This window comes from Talpa occidentalis, unplaced genomic scaffold (genome assembly GCF_014898055.3).
Source record: "Talpa occidentalis isolate TD23 unplaced genomic scaffold, MPIMG_talOcc4v2.1 talOcc4.6, whole genome shotgun sequence".
Taxonomy (NCBI): domain Eukaryota; kingdom Metazoa; phylum Chordata; class Mammalia; order Eulipotyphla; family Talpidae; genus Talpa; species Talpa occidentalis.
Window position 1 is genome coordinate 90,459,623 of NW_023604972.1, and position 23,319 is coordinate 90,482,941.

At 39.9% G+C, this 23,319-nt stretch overlaps 2 protein-coding genes across 5 annotated transcripts in view; one reads left to right on the forward strand and one right to left on the reverse strand.

Moving 5' to 3' along the window:
- Positions 1-651: 651 nt before the first annotated feature.
- HEXB (hexosaminidase subunit beta) lies at positions 652-22,953 on the forward strand. The gene is made up of 14 exons (XM_037529716.2): positions 652-896; positions 4,515-4,660; positions 8,727-8,792; positions 10,720-10,766; positions 11,015-11,125; positions 12,420-12,521; positions 15,134-15,263; positions 16,557-16,737; positions 17,839-17,925; positions 18,858-18,930; positions 19,719-19,893; positions 21,793-21,883; positions 22,039-22,143; positions 22,465-22,953. The coding sequence occupies exons 1-14, from the start codon at positions 652-654 to the stop codon at positions 22,523-22,525; spliced, it is 1,620 nt and encodes a 539-aa protein (XP_037385613.1). The 3' UTR covers positions 22,526-22,953.
- Positions 14,130-23,319, reverse strand: part of GFM2 (GTP dependent ribosome recycling factor mitochondrial 2) — a 42,784-nt gene continuing 33,594 nt past the window's right edge. For 2 of the 4 annotated variants that reach the window (XM_037529710.2, XM_037529708.2), the window contains exon 21: positions 20,287-23,111. In XM_037529710.2, coding sequence (XP_037385607.1) covers positions 22,974-23,111 — 138 coding nt within the window. In that variant the 3' untranslated portion in view covers positions 20,287-22,973. Of the gene's footprint in view, positions 19,567-20,286; positions 23,112-23,319 lie in introns of those variants that run through there. The other 2 variants (XR_005128781.2, XM_037529709.2) reach the window with 2 other exon arrangements.

Below are 23,319 nucleotides of genomic sequence, written 5' to 3' on the forward strand. Positions count from 1 at the left end.
TGTATCGTGTGCCTTTTGGCCCACGGTCCTTTTGAAGTGCAAAGAAGTCCTCAATCTTGCCGCGGTCAAGACAGCCTCTCCTGGAAATCCTGCAGGAGGGCCATGCGCCCATCTGTTCAAAACTCAGCCCTTGGCAGTTTCTGACGGGGAGGGGGGGGGTTGTTGATTAAAACTCAGTTACAGTTAAAGAAAAGTCCAGATATAGGAGCGCATAAACCAGGCGACAGCGGAGTTACTTTGGGGTGGGGAACCTGGGGTGTTCCGCAGATCCGAGTCCTCTGCTTTCACGGACAGCGGTGCGAGGGCGAGCAAGTCCGCGCTGCCAGCAGAGCGGGGAGCGGGCGCGGGGCTGGCGTCCCGGCCGGGTGGCCCTGCCTCCTTCCTCGGGGCGGGGAGTCCTCACTCCTGCCGGGGGACGCTCCGGGAGCAGCCTGGGTTGCCCCAGCCGCTTCGACCCAGGCCTGGAGGCGGAGTCGGCGCGGGCGCCCTCCTTCTGCTCCAGGAACCCCTCCTTCTGCTCGGCGAGCCCCGCCTTCTGCTCAGGGATTACCCGCCCCGCGCTGCCTCCATCCGGGTCGCGGGCCAGAGGCAGGTCCCCCGGCTGCAGCGCCGCGGACCCGAGCCGGCCGCGCGGAGAGCCGCGGAGACGCCATGGAGCCGCGCGCGCTGGGGCTGCTCGGGCTGCTCGGGCTGCTGGCGCTGGCGGCGCTGGAGGCGCTGGCGGCGCGGGCCACGCGCGACGCCGCCGCGGAGAGCCTGGGGCTGTGGCCCATGCCGCTGTCGGCGCAGATGTCCCCGAGACAGCTCTACCTCTCCCCCGAGAACTTCGACATCGTCCACGACCCCTATTCCAAGGCCGGCCCCGGCTGCGCCCTCCTGCAGGAAGCGTTTCGGCGGTGAGGGCCCGCGGGCGGCCGGGCGAGCGGGGCAGCGGGGGCCGCGGGGCGGCGAGGGGTGAGCGCGCTGGGGCGCGGCGCTGACGGGGGGGCCGGGGAGCGACACCTGCGCGCCGCTTGTCGCCGGCACAACTCCCCAGCCACGCCGCGGGGCTCTCCCCGGTTCTTCCGCGAGGAAGGCGGGTGGGAGCCGGCGGGGGACCTGAGCTGTCACAGATCTAGAAGGTGGCAGAGCCGGCCCCTAAAGCACCAGTTGAAACCAAAAGCCTTACCCTCCCTCTCCTGCCTCCTAGGAGACGTCCTGCAGCCATCTCAGGACCCCTGGGTTGCACGCAGGATTCTGAGTGAAGGAGTAGGTTGCTCAGAACCTGGCCGTGTACCGCTTGGGGTGTGGGGCGGGGGAGTGCAAGGAGTGGCGGCGACTGACTCCAAGGGGTTCTAGGAGGAAGATGAGTGCGTAAAACTTGGAAAGAGGGAGTCCTTATAGCCGGTTGTCATTTCCCGCCGTCTCACTCCGCGCCTCCTCAGATATGGTAATAATTCAGGTCGCAGAGAAATCCTTAGGTTGAGCAGTGGCTAACACGCCCTTCCCTCCCGGAGTCGATGTTCCGTGAGAAGTGCTGCATGTTTGCAACTGAGAGCTTGGGTAGTCGGCAGCGCAGAGAAGGCGGTGTCCGCTTCGCTTCCCAGCATCGGTCATGTGCTTGCCCTCCCTGCTTCCTTTTTTTTTCTTAAGCATTTCACAGCTCCTCGGCCCTAACCTGTCCATGACTCCTTTGGTCACCAGGGAAACTGTGTAATGGGAGGCAGCCTCCCGCCCTGGCCTTTGCCAACCACAGGTATGCAAGGCAAGTGGAGAGATACTTCAGTTTGCCCCGTCTGTCCCCTCACTTTGCCTCCTGTGTGGGCAGGACTGACCTGAAGGTGTGAGTGCCCTTGAAGGACTGTATTTAATTTGCTGCTGGATAGACTGCCTCTTTCCTCCTGTTTTTCCATCTTCCAGTGGGCAAGATAGCTTCATTATGTGTGCAGGATAGCTGGTGGACAAAATGAAAAACTAGCTAAATAACTTTCCTTGCTGGCCCAAAAGGGGCCTGGAGCTTAGACTGAGGCTCCAGAGACAGAAGATAATGCAGGCAGAGGGTGCTTAAGCTCACCTTCAGTTTTGAAATACAACTAACTGGGTAGTTTTAGCCTGGCTTTAGATGCATAACTCTAGTAAGTCTTTGGTATTGAATCTGCTGACAGGTCAGATTGGATACAGTCAGGGGTGAAGAAGTAAACCCACGCCGGTTGGTTGCATGGGAATATTGAAAAGAAAAAATACTTGAAGGTCACGTATTTGCTTTGAAATTCTTTTGTAAAATTGGATATCACTTATGTGCCATAGTACTAATAAAATAAGAACTTGATAGTCTGCGGAAGTGATAGGAGTATGATGATTCCATAGTTAACAAGGTTAGATAGCTAGGACTTGAATCAGCTATGAAATTGATAAAAACAAGGCTTGGCATCTGAAGGCAGTACAGGTGATTACCTGGTGAGTTTACCTCACTAATTCATGGCATATGTGAGAAGCAGCTGTTAAAATTACACCCTGCATTGTTAGGAAGCAGGTTGTAAAACATTACACCTATGGCTAAGACTTGCAAACATCTGGGTGAGTGTTCAGGAACTCGGGTAGGGTTGTATCTACTTCAGAGTAAAAGCACAATGGCGTTAGAAGGATTTACACACAAGGGGAATTCCAAAAGTTCTGGAAGTCAGGAACACCCAGGAATTTAGGCCCTAGGTTGTTTAGAATCCTGTGGCTCCAGTCTCCAAATAGCCCCACTTCTGTCATAAACCCCGCTGTGAAACAGAATGCATTTTGCAGGCAGGGTGTTTCCTCAGCTTCTAGGACAAGATCCATCACATGCTACTTGCTCATTTTTTTTTAAATGAACAGCTTTCCTCAGTTCCTTACATTAGCCCAAGTACCTTTGAACATCACTGCCTCAGAACCCTGAGTTTTCTGTTAGAGTTTTAATTATCTCAGACGGAGGTTTTCCTTATTTGGGACAAGCCAGCACATAACTCAGATCTCAAAGATGCTAATAGCTTTAATTTCTTTTTTTTTTTTTAAAGTCAATGGTGGCAAAATTAATACAAACTAAAATTTACCATCTTAACCCTTTTTTAAGTATATAGTTCAGTGATCTTTTTTTTTTTAATTTGTTTATTTGTTTGTTTGTTTGTTTATACATGCACTGGGTACAGTCAGAAGCACAGGAGGGTGAGAGAATTCACCAGAGCCAGAGCGGGGAGCAGAGCAGGCAGAAGGACCGAAGTACACTGCTGAGGGGAGCAGCGGGCGGCAGGAGAGGTCTGCGCGCCATGTGGGACCCTCTTCTGGTGGCCGGGGAGCAGCCGGGGATTGAACCGGCACCGCAGAGGCTGTGGGCAGCTTCGCAACCCAGAGCTCAACCGCTGCGCCACCGGGGAGGCCCTATAGTTCAGTGATCTTAATTTCCTTTTGAATCTGTTGATCTTCCTGTGACAATGGGCCTTAGCACCGTTCTCCATTCACTCTCACTGGTTAACTTCCATACATGTCCAGATTTATGGGAACTTTCCAAGCTCTCCTTACTTCTCTGGAAAAATGAAGCTATTCTTATAAATAAGTAGCATAAACAATCTCTGGCTTATCAAAACATGTAAAATTTAAAATTGCTTTGAAGACTATCTGATATTTTATCTCCTACCAACTTTCAATGTTTATTTAATAACTACCTTCTCTGATATTTGGATACCAACAGAAGGTAACTTTTTCAGACTGTAGAATTTTTTATGCTGGTATTCTTCCTTTTGGGGTTGATGTATTAGAATGTTTTTGTTGGAAGGGAACAAGAACCCTAACTCAGTCTCTTGCTTCTTGCTTCAGCAATAAAACCCTATTTTACACATCAAGAAGTCCAGTGCAGGGAAGATTTCAGGACTAGTTGACTGATTGGCTCTGTAACATTAGGGAAAATATTCTTTCCTTCTCAGCTCTGCTGTCTTTAGTGTGGCTGCAACTGGTTCATGTATTATATAGTTTTCTTCTCATGGTTCATTTAGGAGGGGAATACCATCAACTCCCTCCTCATCCCTGGCCACCATTGGCTTGTGCACCTAAGAGTGATGGGACTACTATTACTGGTTTGATTTCTAGTTCCTTTTTTTTAATGCATACAAGAACTGGGGTGTAGTCCAGAGGTGGGGAGGGGTGGGGGTGAGTGAGACGATTCACCAGAGACAGTGGGGAGCAGAACAGGCAGATTGACTTAAGTACACTGCTAAGGGGAGCAGCGGGTGAGACAGGAGAGGTCGGCTGCGGGATTGAACCCTCAGAGGCTGGTGATAGCTTGACAGTACTAGACTTTAACCCTGTGCTACCCAGGGAGGCCCTGGTTTCTAGTTCTTAATAGGGCTTTTATTTGAGTCACTTGGGAATGCAGGGGAACTTGTGGGAGCCTTTGATTGAACTAATACTGGGTAGAATGCATTTGAGGAGTCAGCTACAATGACCACTACTTTGTGTATATTTATTTTTTACTACAGTGCTTTAAAATTTATTTGAATTTATTTCTCACGCAGGTATTATGAGTATATTTTTGGTTACTACAAGAGGCGTCATGGTCCTGCTAGATTTTATAATGAAACGCAGTTACAGCAACTTATGGTCTCAGTTGTCCATGACTCAGAGTGTGACAATTTCCCCAATATCTCTTCAGATGAGTCCTGTAAGTACCTGTACAATGTGACTATATCATATTTAGAGCTGCTTGTTAAAAACTTGAGGCTCCCTGCATGAACAATTGTGAGTTTTGGGCCAGTGAGTTGATAATACCTGGCTTTAAAATTACCATTAAAGTGGTTTTATAAATAAAAATGCACTATTATTATAGAAAATCTTTTAGTAAATGAAGAGGAAATAAATCATCACTCATAACTAGCACTCAAATATTTCAGATTTTTTTTTTTACAGAGTAAAATGTTTGACTATTTTACATAGATTTAAATATAAGCATATGATAAGCATTGGCATGAATTTGGGGTAGTCCCCTCCAAGGGGTTTTTATAGTCTGCTTTTCTGTATCAGTACATTATAAACATTTCACTAAATATTTTTCTTACTTTTTAATGGTTGAATATTGTTTATCTGTTGTGTGGATTTGCCATAACTGACTTGGTTAATCCCCTTTTTTGGACTAAATTTACTAACTTTTATTATGAAGACAAATCTGTGTATATACATGATTTCTATAATCTGACACAAAGATAATGCAGTACTAAGGGTGTGGGGGTGGAGGGAGTGGAGCTATTTCATTTGATTGATAATATAATAAGCATTTAGCTACATGACTTTTGGTACCTGAAACATTGTTTTCTAGGGCTTTTTCCAAATTATTTTGGAAGCAATAAATAACTGGACAGGTTTTATATAGTACATACTGATGGGGAATAAGTGGAATGGCCACCATAGAATCAAAGAGTCGCTACATGAGGATATGCAGATCTAGTGCAGACTGCTGATTTGGGTGGAAAGACAGAAAGGATAATATGTATCTGAGAGGAAGAACTCTTTTGTCCTCAGATTGTTTCAGAGAGTTAAACATCTGTCAATGGTCTAGGTATAGGTGAGATTTGTTAATAATAAATCTAGCTGAAAAATAACTTCGTTACTCTTCAATATCACAGCTGTTCTTCAAAAAGAAACTGCCTCACTTGCTGTTATCAGCCATGTGAGTTCAGTTGATAGCTTTCAGAGATGTTGCAATCTGAATTGAGAAAGAAATGATTAGACCATTTTTTGCTGTGTGTTAGCAATACAGATGACCTATGGTAAATTTCAGAAAACTTAATGTATCAAAACTGGAGAGGTATAGCTTGTCTTTCATCCTGCTTCATACACCCTCTTTATTCTGAGAAGGAAACTTCCTAAGATAAGATGATCATGAAATTTTCTGGTGAAAGGATAAACTAATTTTAAGTTTTAAACTAATTCATGATGATGATGATGATGATGATTAATGTGACACACATGGAGATAAGCTATCAATTATTCTAGTGGGAGGAAATGGAGGAAGTGGCAAGGTTCACAGCATTATCAAAAATATGTATATTCTCACAAGTGGACTAATTTCTACAGTAGAGAATTACATCAAGGATATCTGATGCAGTTTGCCTCTAATACTAAACAACTATAAACAAAACTAAGTGTTCATCATAGAAGAATGGTTAAATACATCTTGTCAATTCACTCTTAAGAATATTACACTACAGTTAAGCAGAATTAAAAATAGAAACAGGAGTTTCTTTATTAATGTGGACAATAGGATGTCATTCATACATTAATGTATACACAGGAACAATAAATACTATATTTAGTTGTTATACAAGTATATGTAAATGCCTATTCCTCAGAGAGAAGAAGAGTTGAGTAGGTATGTCAAGAGGATTTAGCTCTATAATATTATTTTAAATTATGAACGCAAATGTTACTTGTATGCGTACTCTACAAACAAATGTATTCATGGTACCTAAGAGGATAACTAAAAGGTCAAAGATGCCGCTCCCATCCCACATCAGGGAAATAATCAGTGTTAACATTCATACTTTGGTTTTGAAATTAACATTCTAAAGTTTCCATATATTTGGAATACAAAATTCCTAAATACTTTATATTTGTGATTTTTGCATTGAATTGAATCAGAATCCTTTTTAATATCAGCCACTCCTTAGCTATTGGAAAATTATCAGCATTGAGAGTACATGTAATTTGTCAATGTTTTTAGACAACTCTGTGCTATTTCTGGGAGACCTCAAAATTATAATGTGGCAAAAAAATGTTTTTAAACAGTGCCCAATGGAATGATGAGCTCTAGGTAGCTAACTAAAAATTTGATATCCCATGGAGAGAAAACTCCTAACAGCAAGACGGTTTTTAGCTTGGCTTTTATCTAACCCATCACCGTGACTTCCTGGTGGAAAAGGCTCCCTTGCCAGCATATACCTGAGAGGGTCATGATTGTTGCCCAGATATGTTATTAAATCGTTAACCTGCTGCCCCTGTGTGTTTTTACTGTGGCAGAGTCCACGTGCCACACCCTCTAACATTCAATCTGTTCTGTCGTCCACTAATTATCTGTGGCTGACTCTACCCCAAACTTCTCTAATAGACCCAAATGACTCTTAGGCAGAATGATTTCAAAAACTGAAAGGTTACCTGCCCCTTAACTTCCACCCCCCCAGTTTTCCAAGGCAGCCCACTGGTGCCCTGTTCTACATAGGTGTGAACTTTTTTACTAAGTGGGACAAAGCTGAATTAAAGTGAGTTAAGAAGAGAATCTTGAGGCAGACTTAGGATGTGTGCAGGGCAAGTGGGGAAGCAGAAGCCTTATGGAAAATTGAGGGTTTGAGTGATACTGGAGGTGTCACCAAGGAATTGTGGGTGCCCCAAAATATCTGCAGTTTTGACTTAAAACCTTAACTAAACCATAGCCTGTTGAGGGGCAGTTGGAGAGAATAACTCTCCTGGAGGGAAAATGAGGAATCCTGGAGTTCATTCCCAAGCTCCTGACTTGAACAACTCTACTGGCTAGAGGGTAGTGATTTAAAGGAGAAATGGAGATTGGTGAAGTGTGAGCAGGCAAGGGACGAGTTTAGTGTGTGGAATTAAAGGAGCCAGTACATCTAAGGGAAAATGTACAGGAGCCAGTTGGAGGAACAGGTCTGGAACTCAGGGGAAAGACTGTTCCGTAACAATAGATACATAAAAACATGCTCTTCGCCAGTAATCATCATGAAAATGCAAATCAAAACCACAATGAGATATCATCTCATACCTATTAAAATGGCTGTTACAAAAAGACAAAATGATAAACAAGTATTGGTGAAGCTATAGAGAAAAGATACTTCTGCACTGTTAATGGCAGTGCAAATAATGGTGGGAATTATAAATTTCCACTATGGAAAACACTGTGGAGGTTCTTCAAAAACTTAGGAAACTACCGTGTGATTCTGCATTTCCACTTCCGGGTAGTTGCCCAAGAAAACCAAAATCGCTGATTTGAACAGATAGCAATAATTCTATATTCACTGAAGCATTTTACAATAGCCAAGATATGGGAACAACCTAAGTGTCCACAGGTGGATGAATGGATTAAAATGTTGTGGACTGCAGTTATGCATTACTTATAGACAGGGATACATTCCAAAAAATGCATCGTAAGCTGATTGGTGTGTAAATGATAACAGCATAATTATACAAACTGAGATGGTATAGCCTACTATACTCTTAGGCTATATCGTATAACCTGTTGTAACCAGGTGGTATATGTGCTTTGTAGTTTACCAAAAAGTCATTATGTCATTAAATGTATGTTTGTGGATGGATGAAGGGAGTAGGGAGGAAGGGAGAATGGTGAATGTTACTTAGTCATAAATATGAAGTCTTGCCACTTGCAACAGTATAAGTGGAACTTGAGGGCATTAGCTAAGGGAAGTGAGATAAAGACAAATACCACAACATCTCTCTTACATATAGAATCTTAAAAACAAGAACAAAAAACTCCAAGTTCATACATAAAGAGAACAGATTGGCAGTTGCCAGACGTGAGGAATAGGGTTGGGGATAGGTTAGTGTGGTGGGGGGAATGACCATATGTTGTATACCTGAAACTAATATAATGATAAATGTCAATTATACCTCAATTTAAAAAAAATTTCAGAAATACCAGTTATATGCTTAGGAAATTTACTGTGTTATTTGGAGATTAACAGATAAACTTTTATATTTCAATTTAGATACTTTAAATGTGAAAAGACCAGTGGCTGTCCTCAAGGCCAACAGAGTTTGGGGAGTATTACGAGGTAAATCCTATGTAGTGTCTCAGTTACTTTCTATCATGGTAAAGAAATATTTTTCAACTGGTCCTTTGGGAAATCAAGCAAAATCTTGCTTCCTTGAACCTTTTACAGAATGGTTTGTGTGGTATTTCCTCGATGATTTATGTTAAATTTGTTCTACTTAAGGAACTGGAGAAAGATAACTTCATCTGTTAAAAAGTTCTTAAGGGTATTACATCCAATGCTGTTGGGACTATAACTTTCTAATGCTATAAATGGCCTAACCACTTTGTTCCAGAGGAATTTGTTTCAGTTTTGTTTCACTATCACTTCTTGGCTTCAGGAGCAAGTAGCTTTCTTTGCCCATTTTGTTTATTTATTATTTATTATTTAATTTTCAAAGAAAGGTTTTCACACTGAAACAAAGTTCAGTAACTTGTAATAAGAACTTTTGTTCTTATTAATGAATCAGCCTACTTGTACAAAAGCATAAATACAGAGAGAGAAACCAGTTTCCCAATAAAATATGCCCAACCAGGTAGGTACTGCCGACATTTCAGCTTGATAGGGCAGGATTCTTGTGACTTGGATACAACAAGAATATGTGCACCTTCTCATGTGCAAGTCCTTGTCGAGTCAGCTGGGTTCCTCCTCAATGTCTCCTCCTGGAGTTATACCTGATTTTATTAACAGCCTTCATCGAAATCCACTGGGGCAGTGACATGATTCTGCTTTTGTCACTTGCTCCTGAAGTCTTGTAAGATGACAAGGTGATGAAGTCTACTGTCCTCACCACATTGGCAGAGAAAGGGGTGAACTGTTCCCCTATTTTAAATTCCTATGGCTTTAGAAACATAACCAAGTTTGTAGGAACTGTGTCAAAAGATAAATATACTCTTGAGTGGTTAGATGCATTAGAGCCTGAAAAGCTTTTCCTGAGGATTTTAGAGTCTGAAATTTAATGTTTGGACATTAGGATACTGACTTTTGCTTTCCAAAGCTGCTTTTACCTCTTCTCTAAGTAGGTATTATATTGTACTGACTTCCAAAGTGTAACCTGCAATCATTATCACCTAGGTCATTTATATATGTCATGCGATTTTAAACTTTTATTAGATTGACCTGACTCTCTTATCTAGGTTCTGTTAGTGATTACATATCCTTATTGGTGTTTATCTAGATCCACATGAAAAAAAACTTTTGAGAGCATGCAGTGACTGAACTCCTTTCCAAGAAGTCCTTATGTTGTGTTTACTACCAGACTTCCATTGTAACATGCTCTAACTGAATATATCGCCATTCTACAGAAAATTCCAAAGTTATTCTTCCCAGTAGCAGTCTGTTTTGGTGGGGTGGAGAAAAGGTGTTAGCAAAAATAACTTTGAATTATTCTTAGTTTGAAATTTTCCCTGGCTATATAGTTGTCAACTAGAACAATGAATTTTGGTAAAGTGAAAGACAACTAGAGGACTGTAATAGAGTATTTTAAGGGAGTATCTCATTGTGCAAAAATGTTCAGGGATAGTCTTTGAAGGTACAAATAAGAGATTGTAAGTTGGGCCTTTATATTTTCATGTTTTTTTTAAAGCCTTTATTCTCTTAAATTTTAGGTGTCTTATAAAGTGACAATATTTTATCAAATTCTTTCTCATAATATTATAAATTTATTAAGAAACTGGTGTTTTGTTTCATAATACATTTTTTTCTGTTTATAATTCAAACAAAACCCAGGGGATAGGTACATGAAGTCATGCATTTTATTTCATGACAAAAGGGATTTTTTTTTAAATTGAGCTTTGATTTTAGAAAGTCAACTATGTTAGAAGGTATGGGTGTAATATTGTATTTAATTTTATTTGCCTTATCTGGCTTTGGGTCTGTGTTTTAATAATCCAAGTTTTTCTGTTATTTTACAAAGTAATGTAATATATTTTACATTTTACTTTCCTAGGTTTAGAGACCTTTAGCCAGTTAATTTATCAAGATACTTATGGGACTGTAAGTATGAGTATTATGTTACTAAACATTGTTGGATAAACATATAATAGGAAAAATGTAAGCTTTTTAGCTACTAATTGCTTCTCAATGCTTTCTTCTTTCCAAATATTTATCTTATGTGGAAAAAGTAAATTTCACTTTCTTTTGGTTCAAAATTAATCTTTTATCCAGTACTTGCATAGACAGATGTAGTCTTCATTAAGTTTAAAATTATAAAAATAAATCAGAAATTTATTTTGTCTTTCTAGTTCATGATCAATGAGTCCAGCATTACTGATTCTCCAAGGTTTCCTCATAGAGGAATTTTAATCGATACAGCCAGACACTATCTGCCAGTTCAAAGTATTCTAAAAGCTCTGGTAGGTAATCATTTTAATCCATTGTCTGTTATTTTAGGTACTCAGGCTGTTGTACAGGTTGGTACAGGGGGATTCATTTTTCATGTATAAAGTATAAGCACTGGGCTTTCTTCCCTCTCTCCCTGGGAAGTGTATTTTCTCAGCTGAAAAGTGGGTGGCGGGAGTTGTGTGCGAGGCTGACAATACTTATTTTCTCATATTGTCTTTCATTGGTTCATCCCCAACAGTTATTGCAAGTTTGTAGGAGTGAGGACATATTCTGTCTATATTTTTCTGTACTTTCACTTGATTCTTTAAGAACATGCTGTTATCAAAACAATTATTTTCATATTTTCATTAATATCCTGATTTCTTTTCCTCAACAGATATTACTGTCACTTTTATTAAAGAAAGAAATGCATGGTGTAAAAAGTTAACACATTATAAATAAACATAAAATAGGTAATAACCTTATAATTTTATGTAGCAGAGGATGACATAAACTTCTGTGTCCCAAATCTCATTTTAAATTTAGAACTCTTCAGATTTATGTTGCCACATCATACCCACCACCAAAGCACCCATAATTCACCAGAGTCCATTTGACTCCCTACTCTCTTTGCTCTCCATCTCAATTGTACAGTCAGATTTCAGGGGTTTGTTTTGATCTCGTTTTGTCTGTTCTTTGTTTTCTTTATATTCCAAATGAGCAAAATCATCTGGTAAGAATACGTACAAATTCTGTATAGGTTTTTAAGAAATATACTTAGGGACCATTTTTATTTTGAAATGACTATATCAGTTCCTAGATGTTTTTTTTCATTGTTAGCGACATCACTCTTTAAAGTTAAGGTGCACATCCTAATGGCTTAACTTATATGTACTGTGAAATGACTACTGTAGTGCTTAGTTAGCATCCATTATCACATACAGATGTAGTAAAAAGACAAAGTAAAAGAAGAAAGATTTCTAAAATCTCTTCGCTTTGCAGCTTTGCTGTTTGCCCTGCAGCAGTGTGAGTCATAGTCACCATGCTGTGTTACATCACCAGGACTTCTTATAAATGGAAGTTTGAACCTCTGACCACCTTCTTCCAACTCCCTCTCCCCAAGCCCCTCAGCTCAGACCAATCAGACTGACTGGTCATGATAAGAATGTAAGATAAAGAATTTATACTTCTTCCACATTGTTTCTTCACTGATAACTAGATGTTAAATGGAAGCAGACACAATATAAACAGTTCTAAATGTAGATATGTAAATTGGACTGGTATTATATATGAAGTATATAATTTTTAAAACATGTTTGCTTGCAGGATGCCATGGCTTTTAATAAGTTTAATGTCCTCCACTGGCACATAGTTGATGACCAGTCTTTCCCTTTCCAGAGCACCACTTTTCCAGAGTTAAGCAATAAGGTGAGTAATTCATGTGGTAGTCTGTCTACACAAATGTTTGGTAGTTTCATTAGAAGTTTGTACTTAATGTTTCTTCTGGATAGAAGAAAGTGTAAAAATTAGGCGTTTGTGAATTAAAATTTTAAAGTATGCTGTGGGTAGCATTTTAGATCCATAAAAGCTAAAATTTTGTAATTGTCTTGTGATTATAAGTGTAAACCTGAATGTAGGAAACGGAAGCATTTATTAACTTGAGGTTAAGTACTTATACGTATCAAAGAGTCCACTGTATGTTAAACAGAATAGTTTGGAATTCTGTAACTACTGCTTTTTATCTCTGAAACACTATGTAATTAGGGATTTTTGGATATGAGAGCTCCTTCCTAGAAAATAATGGCATAGTCTCAATTAGAGGTGTTCAGATTAATACTATTAGGCCAGGGGGATGGAAGTGAGCCCCATGTAGTCTAGTTTAACCCTCCTGCACGACAAAGACAGCAGCTTTCATCCAAAGAAGCTAGATGCCTCACCCAAGGCTGCAGTGAGGATGGGTCAGAGCCAGGGTTCTAAATTTCATTCTCTGGCCACAATTACAAAGCTTTCTCTGAGGCTGTCATGTAGACTGGAATGCTGGCTGTACTTGCTTGAGTTTTTGTTTGCTTTTTTTTACTAGGGACATCTTATACATATTTACATAAGTAGGATAATTTCATAAATTCCCATAAACTCATCAATGAGCTTCAGTAAGCCAATCTTTTATCTTCTGTGCCCCCTCTCCCTGATCATTTGACTAAATCCCTGACAAGTCTTTCATAAAGACCTGTGTTTTTTGGGCCTCCCTGGTGGGGCAAGACGCAACCTGTGAAGCTGTCCGCAGCCTCTGCAGCACGAGTTCAATCCCTGGCCTGCCAGGGAACAACCCACATGGCACAGCAGACCTCTCCTGACTCACCCACTGCTCCCCTCAGCAGTGTGTTTCAGTCAGTCTGCCTATTCGGCTCCCCACTCTGTCTCTGGTGAATCCTGTCACACACCCCCCCCACACCTCTGTCCTGTACCCCAGCTCTTGTATGCATAAATAAATAAATCTTTAAAAAAAAAAAAAAGACCTGTAGTTTTTAATTACCATAATACCTTAACACAGGTTTCAAATAAAAAAAAAAAAGAGAGCAAATTACACATTTCCCCAAGTGTCTTTTTCTTTTCAAAAATTTCAATTGTAGGGCCTCCCCGGTGGTGCAGCGGTAGAGCGCTGGGTTGCGAAGCTGCCCGCGGCCTCTGCGGCGCTGGTTCAATCCCCGGCTGCTCCCCGGCCACCAGAGGAGGGTCCCACATGGCGCGCAGACCTCTCCTGCCGCCCGCTACTCCCCTCAGCAGTGTACTTCGGTCCTTCTGCCTGCTCTACTCCCCGCTCTGGCTCTGGTGAATTCTCTCACCCTCCCGCGCTTCTGACTGTACCCAGTGCATGTATAAACAAAACAAACAAACAAATAAATAAATAAATAAAACATGCCTGTATAAAAAAAAAAAAAAAAATTTCAATTGTAGGGCCTCCCCTGGTGGCGCAGCGGTTGAGCACTGGGCTGCGAAGCTGCCCGCAGCCTCTGCAGCACCAGTTCAATCCCCGGCCCCTGGGCGAGGGTCCCACATGGCGCGCAGACCTCTCCTGCTGCCCGCTGCTCCCCTCAGCAGTGTATTCGGTCACTCTGCCTGTTCTACTCCCCGCTCTGGCGAATTCTCTCACCCTCCTGCGCTTCTGACTGTAGCCAGTGCCTGTATAAATAAATAAATCTTTAAAAAAGAAAAATTTCAATTGTAGTGCCAATAAGGTTCCTGTATTGTGTTCAATTCATAATGCCTGTAAATTCTTTTGATCAACAGATGCCCACAACTACCAATCTCTTTTTTCCCCTTGTAAAATGTTATTTTGTTGAAGACACTAAGTTATTTGTCTTATACTGTCCCAGTCTGGGTTTTGCTTATTGCACTCCTATAGTGTCATTTAACATGTTCTTCTGTCCCCTGTATTTACCCTAAAGAGTTAAATCTAGTCTTGATTAGATACAAATTTGATTTTAGAAGTGGAGCAAGGCTACTCTTCAGGAGTTGAACATTTAGTCTATACCCTGAAAACTTTAGTGGATCTTTATCTTTAGTTACAACTAATACTGAGATCTAATTGTCACGTGAACTATAAAGTGAAACTTTAAAAAATATCCGGTCACTTAGATCCTGGGGGTATTTACCTAAAGCTGATAATATAGTAACTTTGAAAGACAACAGTTATGCTATATATATAATGTGTGATTTTTATTCTGAACCTGACAAGAGCAGTATATTGAGAGTTTTCACTCTGGAGTCAAGCATTTTACTTGTTTTGGTATGAGGTTGAAATAGGATGAAACAGACATTGGGGAAACAGGAGGGGCTACTAGATAGTTCTATTGGGAAAGCTGGGATTAACCCAAAGTGTGCTGAGAGCTTTAAATGGGTCACCCAATACATGGGGATATTTAATACATTGTGATACTGGAAAAAATCAGTTATTAGATAAAGTACAAACAGAACTGTTCATAATTTCTAGGACCACATTCACATTGTAAATTGTAACTTTAATAAATGTGCATTTATAGGGAAGCTATTCTTTGTCTCATGTGTACACACCACGTGATGTCCGTAAGGTGATTGAATATGCCCGACTACAAGGGATTCGAGTCATACCAGAATTTGATACACCTGGCCATACACAGTCCTGGGGGAAAGGTAAGGATTGTGTTTTAAGTTGCAAAAAGTGAGCATTTGAAGTTCTGCATTTTTTATCAATGGTGTTTGCTCACTTTGTTTTTGTGAGTTGCACAAATACGTTATTGTGAGCAAGTCACTGTGTCCAGGCCCTGCCTTAAGCATAAAAGCAAGGGACAGCAGAAAACAAAAATGATTTCAGCGAGTAGGGTTCAAGAAACAGTTTCTTGATCAGGTAACACTTAAAATGCTTTTGCAAGATTAAGGAAAACACTTATAATTTTGGGAGAGGGAATAAAAGGAAAGGAATTTAGTTGGCACACAGTAGAGTAACTACTTTACAATAGTTAAGAACTGGCTGTGGAGCCACACTGCCTGGTTTAAATCCTGCTCCTGCCCTTTATGAACTGAGTGACCTGGGGCAGGTTAAAGAACATCGCTTGCTCAGTTTCCCCATCCGTAAAATGTGGTGATTAGTAGTAGCTATCTTGTAATGGTTTTGAGGATTAAATAATGACTGTAAGGTGCCTAACACAGCCCCCAGCATTCATGGTTGCTCAGTATATGAATTATTAGAATAGAATGGACAACAGTAGGAAATAAGCCTGGACAAGTACATTGTGCAGCCTTGGGTGAGGAACATGGGCTTCTTCACAACACACAAATCATTGAACATGAATTACATCAAAGGAGTGTGATGGGGGTCACACAAAGGAAGACCTATGTGAAAGTGACAGACTGGAGGGGAAAGAGATTGACATCCTAGCTCCAAATGGTGATGACAGGAGTGGAAAATAGTGTACGGAACTGAGAAACATTACAGAAATGAGTCACAGACCTTGGCAACTGATTGACTCCAGGCGAAAAGTTAGATTAGGAGGATGTGGTATCCTTATAAGAAAATTGGGAGAAGCTACAGAAGGAGTTTAGGGAGCAGAGAATTCTGGTTTTGTGAGCTCCTATTTGAGATGTAGCTGGGATAGCTACTTGTTGTCAGCAGAGAATTTGAAATATGGATCGAAGCTCAAGAAAAGTTGCCAAACTGATGATTTGGGAGAGTCATTAATGTTTGAGGTAATAGTTGAAGTGGATAAAATCTCAGAGAGTCTGGTGGAAAGGGAAACAGAGGTATGGAAAGAGGATTCAGCAAATAATTCTCATCTGGAAGAAATTCCCATAGTCCCTCTTAGTAAACATGTTTCTCTCTTTCTGTATAAAATCTCATCACTTGAACTAAGTGGTATAACCACATCCAAAGTCATGTATTGTGATTAAAATACTTTATTAGAAAAGAATCTCCATGTTCTTTTCCAGGTCAAAAAGGCCTCCTTACTCCATGCTATAATGTAAAGACACCATCTGGGACGTTTGGACCTGTAAACCCTATTGTGAATTCAACTTATACCTTCATGTCTACATTTTTTCAAGAAATTAGTAAGGTGTTTCCAGATCAGTTCATTCATTTGGGAGGAGATGAAGTGGATTTTACATGTTGGTATGATAAATTTTATTTTTACCTGTTCACATTTAATTGGCAGTGTAGAGATTTCAAATTAAATAATAAGATTTAGGGTAACACCTCTGCTTTCAAGGTTAAAAGTTAGCAGCACAATTCCTGAACTAGTGGATTTTTGTAGAATCCACATATGGGTGGTTTGACAAAGTTAAAGCTTTTAGAAAGGAGAATCAAGGTGCAGAAGAAAATGGAGATTTAACCAAATACTATGGTGAAAGACAGCAATGGTTAAGTAGGGAGGATTTTTCAAATAAAAATCCATTTTGCAAATAGCTTGAGATGGAGGAGAAAGGTGAGAAGGGAAAGTCATTTTTATAAGAAATCAGCTTATGGACATTTCTAAAAATAAAAACTATTTGCCTTTTTAAATCTGAAACTGTTTTGGCATTGGGACCTAACTGCTTCGTGGCCCAGAACGTTAGGTGCCAGCACACCACTAATTCCCCAGGGCTCTCAAGGCATGTGTCAGCCACATCTTCCGCTGGTGAAGTCCTGTGGCAACTTCAGATGCTTGATTCTTACCAAATGGTTTACTTTCAGTTTCGCATTCACTGAAGGGATAGTTTTATGAAATTGACTATGTGCTTTTTCTAATCCAAGCATTTTTATCTTTTCCAATATGGACATCTTTTATTCTGATAACAATGTGTAGTTTTTGAGGGTGTTGTAAATCTCCACCATATTTTTCACCATCTGCCAGTGAAGGCTTAAATACTTTATCTGGAATTCTTGCCCTGGTAAATTTGTGACAGATTATATCTGTACAAAGGAGAGATTCTACACTTTTTGTCAAAGTCTGCCTGAGGGCCTCAGAACGACTGAGTGCAAAATCTCTGCATGCGTGGCCTCTTTAGAGGCCACAGATGTTAAATGTTGCTCAGGCTGGATTTACTCACTGAGGAGAAGCTGAACCTGGCTTAATCTACCTCCTACAGACTTTAGTAGTTCTAAATCTGCACAAATGATGTTAGGGATATATGCTGCCGGTTTTGTTCGGGGCTGGGGGAGGGGGGTGTTACATGAAATAGATTGGGCATATAAAACTTTTAAATAAAATTTTAATCACTGTGTTTGTTTAAGGGCATCTAATCCAGAAATCCTAAAGTTCATGGAACGCAGTGGCTTTCAAAAAGATTTTAGAAAACTAGAATCTTTCTATGTTGAAAAGTAAGTTTTTTGTACGCCTGTTCTGTTTTTGTTTTGTCAGTGCTTCCTATAGAGGTTTTAGTTGTTTAGTACTGCTTTTTCCATATCTGTACCCACCTTGCCAAAGTGTAGATGTTATATACTTTGTTGTATGTAGTGTAGATGAAAAATCATAAAGGACACAATATATCCACTGCTTGATTTAAACCAGTAACATGGTAACACTAAACTTTTTGCAATAACTGTTTGAAATGTAAAGTAACAGTTAGCTCAAAGCCTGGCTGCCCTGCAAAGTCTTCATTACCATCCACAGTCCCTGGAACTCATTCCCTTTTGTCAACTCCAGGAGTATTTTTTACTTTACACCCAGGCAGTCCAATATGGTAGCAGTGGCCACACATGGCTGTATTTAAAATTTTTTTAGAGGTGACAGTGATTTATAGTATTATACTATAACTTTTGCATAGAGTACGTTATGCTCACCAGCAAAAGTCTCATTTCCATCCACCAACATAAAAGTTGACCCTTTACTCATTTTACTCTCTCCCATTCCTACCTCCCCTCTAGTAACCACAGCACTGTTCACGGAATCTAAGCATTTTAAGTGTTTGTATTGAAATTAAAATCGAAGAAAATGAAAAATTCAGTTTCTCAGTAACATTAGCCACACTTCAAGGGTGCAGGAGCCTTGAGTCCACTGGCTTCCTTACTGGAAAGTGAGGGAGAGAACATTCCCCATCACTGTGGAAAGTTCTACTCGACAGAGATGCTCTATGCTAGGGATCAACAAACTTCTGTTAGGGGCCACAGAGTAGGAGCCACCATGTCCACCACCCAACTTTAGCTGGTTCTGCTGTGAGGTTGTGCTATGTTGAAAGGTCCCTCTCCATGTTGCTAGAAAATTTGCATGCTTAAGTTTGATATCTGAAATAACTTATTTTTTTCAATGGTAGGATCGTGGAAATGATTTCAACCCTAAAGAAGAGCTCCATAGTCTGGCAAGAGGTTTTTGATAATAACGTGAAGGTGAGGATGGCATCTGATTCTGATCACATATGACAGACTTAGATTCATTCTAACATCTTGGATGGGAGGAACCCCGATGAAGAGTTCCCCAACATTATGGGGGAAATTAGTTTCCCTTTTCTTTCAAACATTTGTAAGGCAATAGCTGTTAAGACTGAGCCCAGTGATAATGGTATTTTTTTTTCATGTACTTTACTCTTTAGTGCGTCCTTCTCATCTTCCCCTTCTACCCAACTCTGTTGCTGTCTTCTTCTTAATCCCAAACTGAAGTTCTCTGAAGTTCAGTTCTTTTTTACAGAAGGGCAGAATAAACAAATGAGTACAAATGAGACCTCATTGCTATTAAGTATATTTTGACAATTGTGCTTAACAATAAAATTAATTTCAAATGGCATTTCTCTCTAACATAGTCAAATTTCTCTTGCATGGGGCAACTGAGTTAGCTACTAATATAACCTTTCCAGAAAAGTTGGTGACATCCTCATACTTTCAAAGTAAAACAGTAGTGTGACAGAAATGGACTAAAGTTTTCATTCATTACACCTATATGGAGTGATATACTGGCAAAAGTTAAATATCCTACCTTGAGGCTGATGAAACTTTTAAGTCCCTGAAGTGAACCGCATTTGGCACTTACTGTGAGGGAAAAGGGGAAAGAAAATGTTTTGTTTTTTTTTTTTTTTCAGCCATCTTGGAAGTTATTTCTTTAGCTATAATGTCTTGAGCTTTTAATTTCCTCTACTATATTTGCTAGACCTAATACATTTTGCAATTTGTAACTTTAATAGCTTCCTGCAGGCACCACAGTTCAAGTATGGATTTCCAACCAATATGCCACAGAACAGTCACACATCACGGCAGCTGGCTTCCCTGTGATTCTTTCTGCTCCCTGGTACTTAGACTTGATTAGTTATGGAGAAGATTGGAGAAAATACTATAAAGTGAAACCTCTTGATTTTCCTGGTAAGTGAAGCAACCATCATTACCTTGGTTTGTTAACTTTTCCCAACCCTCATACCAAGAAATCCTTACCTAGATATTACCTACCTACTAATTACCCTTTTATCCTTTTGTTTGTTACATTAAAAAGCCCCATTCTAACCTTTGTGATAAAATTCATATTCTTACCTAAATACTTCCAAAACAGAGTCCCTTAGATTTTATTTTCCATTTTCACTAATGATTGTTGATACTAGCTCTGTATTTTATTTTATATTTTTACATCATTGTTCATTTTTGCACAATGTATGCATTTTCATCTTGGTTATATTCCCCATACAATTCCCACCCCTCTTATTTTGACCCTAATCCCTCCTCCCCACCCCCCACCCCCGGCCCCCTGCCACCCGTGTGTCTCTGGTTTAAGAGTTGCTTGTTGATTCTGTATTTTTTTCCAATTGCAGTAACACTGGCTTATAACATTCAGGTTTCAGGTGAATAGCCTCATAAATCAACCTCTGATTCAACTATTTTCAACACCAAAATCTAGTTTCCATCCATTACCACACAAATTGGCCCCCTTTTTCTTTACAAACTTTTTTGTTAATGATGTATCATTATTTTAAATCCTGTTTTTGTTTTTGTTTTTTTCCAAATTATAGGATTTCTCTCCTCAGGTATAGTCACCATAGTTCTCCCACCACCAAAGCACCCATAATCATTCACCATAGTCCATTGTGATCTCCTGCCCCTCCCCACTACCTTCCCCTCCTAAGTGTCTTATATCTGTGGTCAGTTTTCAGGGATCCATTTTAAACTTTGCCCTTGTCTGATCCTTTGTTTGGTTTCTCAATTCTATTTCATTGGTCTTTGTTGGTCCCAGGACCATGCTACTTTAATGGTTTTAGAGTACAGTTTGAAGTTCAGAAGTGTGATACCTCTTTTTCCCCTTTTTAGTCAGTAGAGCTTTGGCTATTTGGGCTTTTTTTGTGTTTCCTTATGAATTTCAGTAATCTTTGTTCTTTCTTCTAAGAGTGACATTGGGATTGCAGTGAATCTGTAAATTGCTTTGCGTAGGATGACCATTTTGACAATATTGATTCTTCCCATCCATGAGCAGGGAATATCTTTCCACTTTAAGTATTCTAACAAATTGGCTCCTTTTACCCTATTTTCCTACCACCATTCTCTCTTTCCTTGTAACCACTATTCCATTCATATAGTCTAAAAGCTTATCAGTGTTTTTGTTTATTTTTTATGATTTCACTCATGTGGATGATAAACAAGAGTGCTTGTCTTTATCTGACCTACTTCACTAAGTATAACACCCTTTAGGTCTATCCATGCTGTGAATGACAGGATTTCATCTTTCTCTATAGTTTCCAAGAGGTCTGCAGTAACCTGACCTGCCTCTCCAACATAAAACACCCAAGCAAGGCTCTAGTCTTGTTCAATGGACTTAAGGCTAGGTCCTCGTCTTTGGGTTCTGAGGAGTAAGCATCCTTGGGGAAGGGAGCATTTTCTGAGAATCAAAAAAGTCGTGATTATGTATGACTAGGTATTAAGTGCTTAGTCTCTAGTATTCCCACTTATCTTCCCAGGCATATTATTACAGGCAACCAGGGGAAAAATGCTTCTAATTTCCAAGTAAGTATGCCTAAAACTAAAAATGATATTTTTAATACTGGTCTACCACATTAGTAAGCTATGCTAACAAACACTGTGTGTACCATCATGTCAGGTGTGGGACACCTGCCACATTGTTTTTAGGGCTGCAAACCATGAACATCTCTCAAGGTTCAAATGACTATAGGAGAGAAATGTTGCCCTGGAAAAAAGATAGAAGAAAGCAGTATTGCCTGTGTATAAGCTTTGAGGTACATCTACTTCGCTTTCATCAATTTACTGATTTTTTAAATGTAGGTTCTCAGGAACAGAAAAGACTCGTCATTGGTGGAGAAGCTTGTCTGTGGGGAGAATATGTGGATGTAACAAACTTCATGCCAAGATTATGGTACGGAATTTGGTAACATTTGAATTACGATGCCCTAGCATTACTCCTCTATCCAAGTTGGAATACATTAGAAATTTCCCCAAGCAAATAAATTGGACACTTATTTAAGAAAACATGAATTTAAACTGCTTTGGGGATATGTGCTTTCATTTTAGGCCTCGAGCAAGTGCAGTTGGTGAGCGACTCTGGAGTAACGAAGAGGTCACAGATCTAGATAGTGCCTACAGGAGACTAACCATTCACCGCTGCAGAATGGTCAGGTAAGAACAGGACATTACTCCAGGGTGATTTTTAACCTTCCTATTTTTAAACTGAGCTAGCAGCTTGGGGTTATGTGGATGTTCTGTTTCTATAAATAGAAATGTGATTTCAGCAGCAGAAATTGGGAACTATGTTTTGTGTGAAAGAAAACAGTAACTAAGGAGAAAGATACATTTGGATTTATTGTTTTATAGATATGTAATTAAGAACTCCATTTTGAACCACTTCATTCTAAAGTAATCAGTATGATAGTGATTCTGATTTAAATTCTCTAAAATGTATAAGTTATATTTTTTATTCATACTTTATCTGTTCAACAGACGTGGAATCGCAGCACAACCCCTTTTTACTGGACATTGTAATCCTGAGTACACTAAGTAAAAATGAGCACAAACGAAGTAAAATAGGAGGGAGAAATAACTCCACAGCCATCTGTACTATAGTCAACTTGATTCTGAAATCATGTAAGCTGTTTATGAATAAATATTTTTATTGATTGAACATTTTTTCTTATACATTTCATACAGAAGATTGGTATCTTGAAAGAAGCTTAAAAAACTCAAAAACCATGTGGTATCACTTAAGGCTCAGCCCTTTGGAATACATTAACTACTGAAAGTAATAACTTTATGGATCAGGAAATATGCTTTGATGTTGATGTACCTATGACGTAAAGTAGGATGGGCAGCTCCAGTGTCATTGTTAGTTTTCAAGTTACATCTAGTTCTTTGAACACAGTGAAACAGTAATTTGCCCCATGAAGAAAGCAATAAAAATTCTTACTGAAAATGAAGTAGGCGCTCCTGAATTTCTCTCCATTTCCAAAGAGCTAAGGCACATAGGTCAAACCACTTCTCTGGTTCAGCAGTGTACTTTGATCTTGAGGGTTCATGGCTTGATAATTAGACAATTCTAAGGCAAAAGTAGCTGAGCCTGATGTTAGTGTTCGAAGCACAGTTGAGTAACCCTGATCAAAATAATTTAAATCAGTTATCAAATCTCAAGCTTCTGTTTTTGCTGCTTATCTTTTGACCACTATGAGGAAAGATGATGTTTCAAACATATCATTTAACCATTTTTACAGGAAGCAATGGGTATAGAAATATTGTGGATGCCAGAAAGCAGTGTGTAGGCATGCTTCAGATGTCCTCCCTGGTCCCAGCTTTGGGTAAGAT